The sequence below is a fragment of the Solea solea genome, chromosome 2 (genome assembly GCF_958295425.1).
Source record: "Solea solea chromosome 2, fSolSol10.1, whole genome shotgun sequence".
NCBI classification, from domain to species: Eukaryota; Metazoa; Chordata; class Actinopteri; order Pleuronectiformes; family Soleidae; genus Solea; species Solea solea.
The window spans coordinates 38,753,956-38,766,240 of record NC_081135.1 but is presented as its reverse complement, the minus strand read 5'-3'; the positions used below and the strand labels follow the sequence as shown (position 1 = coordinate 38,766,240).

At 43.2% G+C, this 12,285-nt stretch overlaps 1 protein-coding gene across 9 annotated transcripts in view; it reads left to right on the top strand.

The window, feature by feature from the left end:
• dgkh (diacylglycerol kinase, eta) overlaps window positions 1-12,285 on the top strand; it is a 51,895-nt gene that overhangs the window by 14,798 nt on the left and 24,812 nt on the right. For 6 of the 9 annotated variants that reach the window (XM_058622504.1, XM_058622500.1, XM_058622503.1 and 3 more), the window contains 2 exons: window positions 3,060-3,140; window positions 10,572-10,676. In XM_058622504.1, the coding sequence (XP_058478487.1) occupies window positions 3,060-3,140; window positions 10,572-10,676 (186 nt within the window). Of the gene's footprint in view, window positions 1-3,059; window positions 3,141-4,532; window positions 4,552-10,346; window positions 10,366-10,571; window positions 10,677-12,285 lie in introns of those variants that run through there. The other 3 variants (XM_058622506.1, XM_058622505.1, XM_058622508.1) reach the window with 3 other exon arrangements.

The window sequence follows — 12,285 nt, the reverse complement described above, 5'->3', positions numbered from 1 at the left end:
GCATTTATGTCGCAGTAAATCCGTCGTAAACATAGTACTGTTTCATTGTTTTACCGATAGAATGTTTTTGCAACTGGAACACGATAATCTCGGCGGGGGGGGGGGGGTTGACGTCACTCCCACTTCCAAGTTCCGATGTAAATGAAATGCCGCGTCATCAACATCCAGTGCCACAAGGGGGCGCCTTCATCGTTCCAGCGATGTGGGCTTTTTATATCGTCCCCTTTCTAACAGACACTCTGTGTTTTGCTCGTCCTTCCTGTTTAAGCGTTAAGTCGCTCGATGGCCGTGCTGGGAGAGCGACACTTTCATCAAATGAAAAACTACGATTTCTGCTTTTTTTTATTCTTAAAAACACAGTGAGTTCTCTCCATCATGGCCCGACGGTGACGTTTAAGTTAAGACCATGTTCATCCACTCTGGTGTGTCCAGTGTGGCCTGGCTGTGCTGCCCTGTGCCGAACACGCCTGACCTCCTCATTGATCCATCAGGACGTTCTGCATCTCAGCACCTCACGCTCTCCTCTCCTCCAAGAAAAGGCTCTACGATATGTTAACAACACGTTCACGTCTTTATCTCACTGTTAGACAGACTTTTCCAACAGGAAACTGAAGTTTGTAAACCACTCACTCTCCCACACCAAAGCCCATAGAGAAAATCAGTGATTTTAACATCACACACACAGGAGTTGTTGATCCACTGCTGCCTCCATCACTAAGTTCTAATGTCTGAGTAAATAAATCTGGCATTTAAAATCCTTTGTTCAGATTGACCTCAGTGGCACAAAGTGACCACACGAGGCAGCAGAGGACCAGCAGCTCCTGTGTCCCCATGAGCTAAAATCACTGATTTCCTCTATGGGGTTTGGTGCGGGAGAGTGAGTGGTTTACAAACGTCAGTTTCCTGTTGCAAAACAGTGAGATAAAGACGTGAACGTGTTCTTAAAGACATCGCAGACTTAAGCAGGTGCAGATTTTATAAGGTGAGTCTTTTGTTGGGATAGGAGAGAGGAGGTGAAGGAGACGGGAAAGGAGACGGGGGGTGAGGTCACTGAGATGCAGCCGCTGAGCTTCGCTCTGGATCCATGGGTCACAGACGGTCTGGACGTTTGCCTTTGTCCACCATCAACTGTCAGCTTTCATTACAGCTTCCCTCAAGACAGTGTGTGTGTGTCTGTGTGTGTGTGTGTGTGTGTGTGTGTGTGTGCGCGACAGAGAGAGAGAGACAGAAAAAGAACTGAAAGTTATTACACACACGTGACGCAGCCACTGGGGGGGGGGGGGGTCAGTGTTGATGTTAGCATGGCACTCATACTCAGGCTGTCTTGGCTGACACACACACACACACACACACACTCATGTTCACACACACTGGTGGGCATATGTGTGTGTGGAAGTGCTTGGACACACACAGTAATCTCTGGCTGGCGTCCCACTGCAGGCCTGGGGAGAGCGTCGTCGTCGTTAACTGGGCATTCCCTCTGACAGCTGCAGCTATTCACACACACACACACACACACACACAGCCTGTGGCTCTGACTCTCAGCTGCTGCTGCTTTACTTTACTTTATTAAACACAAATAAAAGATGATTCACTGTCACGTGTTTATAAAAATGCACTTTAACGTCTCGTTACGAAACAAAGTCTTGTTGTTTGTTGTGGGTTTGTTGTCTTTTTCACTCCTGTTTGTGTGTTTTTGTAACACTTTTCTTTGTCCTGTCGAATCCTCCGTTGAGTAGTTTCATTTTGAGTTTCTTCTTTTTCATGAATAATTGTCTCTTTGTGTCGATTCTGTGTGTCTTTGTTGTCATGCCTGACATCTTTGTCTTTATATTTCAGGTTTTTTTGTTGCCTTGTGTGTCTCTGTTGTCATTTTCTTACCTCTTTTAATGTATTTTTGTAATATTTTGTCTTTTTCTAGAATAATTTCTCTCTTTAGCTCATTGAAGTGTCTTTTTTTGTCATTTTCACCTCTCTTTAGTTCATTCATGAATCCTCTGTTGTAGTTTTTCTCACTTTCTGTGTTCATTTTGACTTTCTTTGGGCATTTTTGGGTCTTTTTCTTGAATATTTGTCTCTTTGTTATAATCTTTGTCTTTATCCGTCTCTCTTTTTTGTCATTTTCTCTTCTTTATAGTCATTTTGTTGTCATTTTTTACCCTTTTGTGGTCTATTTTATGTTTCTTTTAAGCATAATTTGTCCTTTCTACCTGTTTTTCATCTCTTTTTTGTACTTATTTTGTCTGTATTTTGTAATTTTTCACTAAGTGTGGTCATTTTGTGTCTTTCCCAGCATGTTTGAGTAATTTATGTCTCTTTTTAGTATAATTTGTCCTTTCTACCTGTTTTGTGTCTCTTTTTTGTCTGTATTTTGTCATATTTCACCCGTGTGTGGTGGTTTTGTGTCTCTTTGTCATTTGTCCTTGTTTCTTTCTCGTCATCATTCACCTGCTCTTTTGTCCTCTGTCTCTTCATCACTGTCCTGTGTGTTTCTCTACATTATTTTACTGACCTGCTCGTCCGTCCCGTGTCTCTCTGTGTGCTCCTCTGACATCACTTTGTCATCACTTTCTGCTCCTTTGTCGTCGCCCGTCTCACTTCCCGACGACTTAACGGCCGCTTCCAAACAGAACCACTGATCCCTCGAGCTCTTGGGCCTCTGCCCGGGCGACTCGCGTCGTAATCCATCCGTGTTTCAGGAGGTATCTGACACTCGCAGCTTCTCATAATAAAACCAGAATAGACTTTAACTGTGGAAAGAAAGTAAAACACAGTGTGTGTGTGTGTGTGTGAGTGAGTGTGCGTGGGTGCGTGTGTGTGTGTGTGTGTGTGTGAGAGAGAGTGCTTTCATGTGACACTGACGACTTTCACCTGTTCATTTTAAGGTTCTGCTTCTCTGTGTCCATAATAAGACGCGTCTCTCTCTTCACAGCGTCACCATTGTCTTCACGCTCTAGTTTACGTAGAGAAGAAACAGGATAAGAGCTGAGGACATACATGTCCACACGTTAACTCTCTGTCTCTGTGTCTTCTTGTCCTCACTGTCGTCCTCTCTGCAGTCTCTCATCTTTGACGAGGTGGATCTGTCAGACGCCAGCGTCGCTGAGTCAAGCACCAAGAATGTTAACAACAGCTTCACAGTGAGTGGACACACACACAAACACACACACACACACACGTGCACATTTTACTTACGTCACATTAACGATAAAAAACTTTAAACATTTGAATTAATGTTACTGATAAAACAATAAAAAACATTTTAGTAAAATTATTATTATTTTAATAACAATAATAAGAATAAGAATAAGTTAAAAACATTTTTTTAAAGATACGTTAATAAGGTTTGCGATAAAACTGCAAATCACGTTGCTATTCTTAAAAAAAACACATTAATAACTTTAATCATTAAACAATAACAAAAAAACACGTTAATAACTTTAATCATTAAACAATAACAAAAAACACATTAATAACTTTAATCATTAGACAATAACAAAAAAACACGTTAATAACTTTAATCATTAAACAATAACAAAAAACACATTAATAACTTTAATCATTAAACAATAACAAAAAAACACGTTAATAACTTTAATCATTAAACAATAACAAAAAACACATTAATAACTTTAATCATTAAACAATAACAAAAAACACGTTAATAACTTTAATCATTAAACAATAACAAAAAACACGTTAATAACTTTAATCATTAAACAATAACAAAAAAACACGTTAATAACTTTAATCATTAAACAATAACACAAAAACACATTAATAACTTTAATCATTAAACAATAACAAAAAAACACGTTAATAACTTTAATCATTAAACAATAACAAAAAAACACATTAATAACTTTAATCATTAAACAATAACAAAAAAACACGTTAATAACTTTAATCATTAAACAATAACACAAAAACAAAAAGACATATGGTGTATGGTATAAGTATGGTGCTGGTAATCTTTCACACAAACCTCATTCTGTCACTAACGAGGATGATCGGAGACGAGCAGCAGTGTCTGTCTCTGCTCCCGCCACTCCTTCTATTATTAGAAACATGAGGAGGACCACGAGGAAGAGGAGGAGGAGGAAGGGGAGCACACGCTGCTATTTTTAGCTGCAACTTGTCTGTCATGTTCATGAATACGATTACTGCTGCTGCTGCTGCTGCTGCTGATGATGATCACAGCTGAGCTCACTGAGCATCAGCATCTCTGTGAGGAGGAAGAGGAGATAGAGGGATGACCTAAGAGGAGAAGAGAAGAGGGGATGTCAGGACAGAGGAGAAGTGAACGTAGAGATGTGGAGGTGAATGAAGAGAATGATGGGAAACGACTGCACATCAGCGTGAGGAAGAGGAGGAGGAGGAGGAGGAAGAGCAGGAGGAGGAGGAGTAAGTGGATCCTGCAGTGATGTCACGGCAGCGCTCATACACTACTGTAGAGAGAGGAGGCGAGAGGAGGAGAGTAGGTGAAGAGGCGATGAAGACGCAGCAGCAGCAGCAGCAGCAGCAGCAGCAGCAGCAGCAGCAGCAGCGAAGGTAACGTGATAAACGTGCTTTCACTTTTCAACATGCAAACACGTGTGATGGTGCGGAGAGACGATAGAGAGAGAGAGAGAGAGACTGCAGACGAGAGAGAGAGAGAGACTGCAGATGATAGAGAGAGAGAGAGATAGAGACTGCAGACGAGAGAGAGAGAGAGATAGAGACTGCAGACGAGAGAGAGAGAGAGAGAGAGACTGCAGACGAGAGAGAGAGACTGCAGACGAGAGAGAGAGAGACTGCAGAGGAGACATGGCAGCTGTGTCTGTGTGTGAGGACGAGTGATGCTGCTGCTGACCGTGTGTCTCCTGCTTGGACGATGCGTTGAATGTGCAGAAATGTCAGTGTGTGTGTGTGTGTGTGTGTGTGTGTGTGTGTGTGTGGAGACTCAGTGCTGACAAACCTGCAGCCCATAATAAGACTTTAAATGGACAGTTAAGGTCTTTTGAAGTGTGGTTGTGTGAGGTGCTGATTTCACCGACTGTGCTCCGCGTGGCAGGCGACACCGAGTAAAGAGGAGAGAGATAAAGCCTACGTCAGCTGAAGTCTACGATGTCTTTAAAGTCTTTAAAATCATGTTCACGTCTTTGTCTCACTGTGAGACAGACTTTGTAAACCGCTCACTCTCCCACACCAAAGCCCACAGAGAAAACCAGTGATTTTAGCTGCGGGGACACAGGAGCTGCTGGTCCTCTGCTGCCTCGTGTGGTCACTCTGTGTCACTGAGGTTAATCCAAGAGAAGGATTTTAAAAGACGATTGCCAAAATAAGACATTTAACCTTAGTGATGGAGGCAGCAGTGGATCAACAACTCCTGTGTTTGTGTGTGTGAGATGTTAAAATCACTGGTTTTCTCTATGGGGTTTGGTGTGGGAGAGTGAGTGGTTTACAAAGGTGGTGGAGGTGGTTGTAGTTGTGGTTGTAGATGTGGTGGAGGTGGTTGTAGATGTGTTGGAGTTGGTGGTGGAGGTGGTTGTAGATGTGGTTATAGATGTAGTGGAGATGGTTGTAGATGTGGTGGTTGTAGATGTGGTGGAGATGGTTGTAGATGTGGTGGAGATGGTTGTAGAGGTGGTTGTAGATGTGTTGGAGCTGGTGGTGGAGGTGGTTGTAGATGTGGTGGTTGTAGATGTGGTGGAGATGGTTGTAGATGTGGTGGTTGTAGATGTGGTGGAGATGGTTGTAGATGTGGTGGAGATGGTTGTAGAGGTGGTTGTAGATGTGTTGGAGCTGGTGGTGGAGGTGGTTGTAGATGTGGTGGTTGTAGAGGTGGTGGAGATGGTTGTAGATGTGGTTATAGATGTAGTGGAGATGGTTGTAGATGTGGTGGAGATGGTTGTAGATGTGGTGGTTGTAGAGGTGGTGGAGATGGTTGTAGATGTGGTGGTTGTAGAGGTGGTGGAGATGGTTGTAGATGTGGTGGTTGTAGAGGTGGTGGAGATGGTTGTAGATGTGGATATAGATGTGGTGGAGATGGTTGTAGATGTGGTGGAGATGGTTGTAGAGGTGGTGGAGGTGGTTGTAGATGTGGTTATAGATGTGGTGGAGATGGTTGTAGATGTGGTGGTTGTGGAGGTGGTGGAGATGGTTGTAGATGTGGTGGTTGTAGAGGTGGTGGAGATGGTTGTAGATGTGGATATAGATGTGGTGGAGATGGTTGTAGATGTGGTGGTTGTAGAGATGGTGGAGATGGTTGTAGATGTGGTGGTTGTAGAGGTGGTGGAGATGGTTGTAGATGTGGATATAGATGTGGTGGAGATGGTTGTAGATGTGGTGGACATGGCTGTAGAGGTGGTGGAGGTGGTTGTAGATGTGGTTATAGATGTGGTGGAGATGGTTGTAGATGTGGTGGTTGTAGAGGTGGTGGAGATGGTTGTAGATGTGGTGGAGATGGTTGTAGATGTGGTGGAGATGGTTGTAGATGTTGTGGTTGTAGAGGTGGTGGAGATGGTTGTAGATGTGGTGGAGGTGGTGGAGGTGGTTGTAGATGTGGTGGAGATGGTTGTCGATGTTGTGGTTGTAGAGGTGGTGGAGATGGTTGTAGATGTGGTTATAGATGTGGTGGAGATGGTTGTAGAGGTGGTGGAGGTGGTTATAGATGTGGTGGAGATGGTTGTAGAGGTGGTGGAGATGGTTGTAGATGTGGTTATAGATGTGGTGGAGATTGTTGTAGATGTGGTGGAGATGGTTGTAGATGTTGTGGTTGTAGAGGTGGTGGAGATGGTTGTAGATGTGGTGGAGGTGGTTGTAGAGGTGGTGGAGGTGGTTGTAGATGTGGTGGAGATGGTTGTAGATGTTGTGGTTGTAGAGGTGGTGGAGATGGTTGTAGATGTGGTCATAGATGTGGTGGAGATGGTTGTAGATGTGGTGGAGATGGTTGTAGATGTGGAGGTGGTGGAGGTGGTTGTAGATGTGGTGGAGATGGTTGTAGATGTGGTGGTTGTAGAGGTGGTTGTAGATGTGGTGGAGATGGTTGTAGATGTGGTGGAGATGGTTGTAGATGTGGTGGAGATGGTTGTAGAGGTGGTGGAGGTGGTTGTAGATGTGGTTATAGATGTGGTGGAGATGGTTGTAGATGTGGTTATAGAAGTGGTGGAGATGGTTGTAGAGGTGGTGGAGGTGGTTGTAGATGTGGTGGAGATGGTTGTAGATGTGGTTATAGATGTGGTGGAGATGGTTGTAGATGTGGTTATAGATGTGGTGGAGGTGGTTGTAGATGTGGTGGTTGAGGTCCACAGTTGACTTTGAGAAGCAGCAGTAGATCCTCAGGTTTCGTTGTTTAAAAGTTGAACATAAAAGCTTCATGATTTCTCTAACACTGTCACAGAAATACACCAAAGACTCAGAGAAAGACATGAAGCTAACATCCAACAGAACCTGGTCCTAATGAGGCAGAAGCTCATTTCAGAGGAACGTTTGATTTGAATTGTGGTTAAATTAAGGTTAGAGTTGGTCGTTAACTGGTTATGGTTAAAGTTAGTGATAAGGCTTTGTTTAATCTGTCCTAATGACTGGAAAACAGGGTTAGGGTTAGTTAAAGGACAGCTGTGTGTGTGTGTCTGTGTGTGTGTGTGTGTGTCTCCATTATCAGTTCATCTCTAACTTCTCTGCCAAATGAGGCTTGTGATTGTGTCCTCATCATTTACTTCAGATGCAGATTCTGATCAAAGAGCTGATCCTTGTTGTGGATTGTTATTACACACACACACACACACACACACACACACACACATCAGCTCTGAAGGTCAGTCTTCAACAGAGGTTTTCCACACTTGAGGGATGCCTAGAGCCATTTTTGGAAACATTCGTGTCTGTTTCCCCTGGCAACCAACCAGTCTTATCCACACACACACACACACACACACACAGAGATACACAGTACACCAGTGGACAGACAAGATGATCTATGTCCAAAGGGATCAATTTGCTGAGAGGATGCACACACACACACACACACACACACACAGAGTGTGTTGTGATTAATGACTGAGAAAAACACTGAAGGGAAAAGAAGAACAGATGTTAGTCACTGTTGTTGGATCGATGGAGGTGATTGATGACGTCAGGTCAGTGTCTTTAGCTCGGCTAAAGTTTTCTCTATGAGGTTTGGTGTGGGAGAGTGAGTGGTTTACAAAACTTTAGATTTATGTTGGTTAAGTTTGTCTAACAGTGAGATAAGTTGCCAAACATATTTTTAAAGATATTTAAGAAAAGATATCTCATTTTTTTAACTGAAAATTGAAGTTTGTAAACCACTCACTCTCCCACACCAAACCTCATAGAGAAAATCAGTGATTTTAACGTCACAGCACACAGGAGTTGTTGATCCACTGCTGCCTCCATCCCTAAATTCTAATGTCTTATTTTGTCAATTCGGCATTAACAGTCCTTCTCTTGGATTTACCTCAGTGACACAAAGTGTCTCTTTTAGACGGATTAATACAAACAGTGTCCCTAGCCGCTTTCTGCAACAAAAAAAAGTTCTTCAAATGTTAAGATTAACCAAACTGACTCAAGTATTCGACCGAGCTGTGTAATAAATAATGTACTGCACAGGGATCTGTGAAGCTTGCTAATCTTTGGTGAAGTGAGAACACTATCATAACATGTCCATGCTCCAGTATACTGTAAACCTGGCTTCACACTAATATAAATAGGTCCATGTTTGCTCTGAATGTGTAATTTGGTACAGTATGTTCTGATTGGGCTGTGTGTGTGTGTGTGTGTGTGTGTGTGTGTGTGTGTGTCAGTAGCATCTTTGCACCTCTGACTGACACTGACTGCACACACACTCTTACATAAGACTGCTCCTCTCAGAATAAGTGCTGCCCTTCTGCTGCTGCTTCTTTTAGAGCTGCATGTGTGAACGCACTGTTAATGAGGCTCAAAGACCGGTTTGTGAATATGTACATGTACTATGTGCAGGTTTAATGCAGCAGTACAGGCTACACGCATGTATATTTGATATAAAACACACACATCTATGAACCAGGTGATTTATCACTTTGAAAACACACCAAATCCTTTCATTAGACTGTTTTTATGTCGTCAAACAACTCAACAAACCTCAGAGAGAAAATAAGAGATTTTAGCTGCTGGGGTAACTGATGTTAATACAAATATGGGTTTTTAAAAATAGAATTTTACAAAATAAGACATTAGAACTGAGTGATGGAGGGAGCAGTGGATCAACAACTCCTGTGTGTGTGTGTGATGTTAAAATCACTGGTTTTCTCTATGGGGTTTGGTGTGGGAGAGTGAGTGGTTTATAAACACATTAGATTTATGTCGGTTGGTTATTTTTTGTTTGTTAAGTCTGTCTAACAGTGACGTAAGCTGCCAAACATATTTTTTAAGATATTTAAGATAACATATCAATCTTTTTTTAACTGAAAATTGACGTTTGTAAACCACTCACTCTCCCACACCAAACCCCAGAGAGAAAACCAGTGATTTTAACATCACAGCACACAGGAGCTGCTGGTCCACTGCTGCCTCCATCACTCAGTTCAAAGGTCTTATTTTGTCTATTCAGCATTTTAAATTATTCGTTCAGATTAACCTCAGTGACACAAAGTGACCACACGAGGCAGCAGTGGACCAGCAGCTCCTGTGTGCTGTGATGTTAAAATCACTGATTTTCTCTCTGGGCTTTGGTGTGGGAGAGTGAGTGGTTTACAAAAACTTGTTAGGACTTAAGTGAACCACATATTTGTTATATAACCAAACATATGGAGTAAAAAGATTTGGCGTCGTTTGGTCGTTGAGCACAACATCGATGAGAGGAAACTCAGTCAGTGATGGCTGTTATTAAGTGTTTGCTAATGTACGAGGAAAAAACGGTGATAAATCATAAATATCATTTCATCGGACGCGAGCTTCGCTGCAAGTGCACGGCTAGTGATTGTTCGATGACATTAAGTGTGTGTGTGTGTGTGTGTGCGTGCGCGTGTGTGTGTGTGAACGGAGATAACATGAGGATGTGATGAGTTACAAAGAGACGGAGGGAGCATGAATAAGTGATGCCGCGTTGAGAGGATGCTGCACGTCTGAAGGGTTGACTACAGTCAGACTGTTTTAAACACACACACACACACACACACGTGGAGAGGACGAGAGAGAGAGAGAGAGAGGGGGGGAGAGAGAGAGGGGGAGAGAGAGGGGCTCTTAGCTTTTACTGCTCGGTACTCCTGTCAGCACAGATCTGCCTCAAAGCGTGAAGAGCCGAGAGCGAGAGAGCGACGGGGTTTAAAGAGGAGGAAGAGAAGAGGAAAAAAAAAAGACTAACTCCAGTTCAGAAGGTGTTGGAGCGTAAGTGAGGTAGAGTTAATGAGGGAGAAGGAGAGAGAAAGAGGGAGGGAGGGAGGGAGAGAAGGAGGAGGCTCCTCATCACTCCTCTGCCTTTAAGACACACTCTCTCTCCTCTCTCTGTCTCTTTCTCTCTGTCTCTTTGGACGAGGAGCTGAATCTTCTCCTGACTTTGTCTCACCCTCTCACCCACTCTCACCCTCTCACAGGTGATCACTCCGTTCCGTCGGCTCATCCTCTGCGCTGAGAACAGGAAAGAGATGGAGGACTGGATCAGTTCCCTCAAGTCCGTCCAGTCCAGAGAGCATTACGAGGTAAGAGACACCCTCACAGTGACAGTGTGCTCAGTGATGATGATGATGAGGATGAGGGTGAAGGTGGTGATGAGGATGATGACGAAGGTGATGGCGTGTGTCGGTGCCGCAGGACGAGGCACGGCAGTGTTTTCTGTCTCTTGAGGACGTTCTCTGGAGACTGTGGTGATAACACAACAAAGTGAAGCAGCAGCAGCAGCAGCAGCCGTGCGCACACACACACACACACACACACACACACACGTTGTGTTGTGTTTGTGTTTGTGTGGAAACAACAGCGACGATGACGACAGAGCTGACACTCGTCCAATCGTCTGTCAGTTCATTGATTGATGAACTGATCAGTCGTTTGCTGCGTGAAACGTTGTAAAAACGGTGAAATGACGTTTACACGGCGACGTCCTCGAATAAACGGGAGATTTTTAGTTCAACACACAAATCAATTCATTGATTATTATTGATTCATTATTGCAGCGATAGGCTTGTTTAGATACCAGTATGCTAAGCTATTTATTTAGCTGCAGTTAGTCTTCTGGCTAACGTTTGGTTAACTGTAAGCTATTTTTTAACTGTAGTTAGTCTTTTAGCTAACTTTTGACTAACTGTTCATTATTTTGTTGCCACAATCAGTCTTTGAGGTAACTTTTAGCTAACTGTAAGCTATTTTGTAGCCACAATTAATCTTTAAGCTAACCTTTGGCTAACCGTAAGCTATTATTTAGCTGCAGGTAGTCTTTTAGCTAAGTTTTGGCTAGTCATAAGATATTTATTTCGGTCATACGATAGATAGACAGATAGATAGATAGATAGATAGATAGATAGATAGATTAAAAAAGTATAAATGAAACAGTAAACACACTGGTGTTGACTCTGATCCACACTCATCCTCTGTTTCTAGAAGAATCTTTAGAAAATAAATCAATTAAAAAGCACAAAGTGTTGCTGTAGTTTTCACAGATTAGCCCTTTATAATGTTCCACTGTCAGTGTTAGATATTAGAGGAGAGTAAATCTGACTGTGTGTGTGTGTGTGTGTGTGTGTGTGTGTGTGAGTGAGGAGAAACAGGGAAACTCAGGAGGGAAAGAAGCAGCGCTGCTTTTTAATGCCTTTTATTTTGGAGGGAAGTCTTATATAAGACCACCCCACATTACTGCACTGCAATGCAGCAGCACCCCCAGAGCTCACACACACACACCGCAGGGTGCAACAACACACACACACACACACACACACACACACACACACACACACACACTCTCCTGCCAAGATGTCAACACCACAGCGTCTAATTAGTGTCGCAGAGTCAGAATCTGAACGTGTCCCACTTTCTGAGAACCTGTTACGACCGCGCTTATGAAACGGGAGCTGAAGCTGAGGGAAGCGCCTCTGACGCCCCAACGCTAACGTCTACACAAACGTCTACACAAACGTCTACACAAACGACTACACAAACGACTACACAAACGACTACACAAATGTCTACACAAACGACTACACAAACGACTACACAAACGTCTACACAAACGTCTACACAAACGACTACACAAACGTCTACACAAACGTCTACACAAACGACTACACAAACGTCTACACAAACGTCTACACAAAC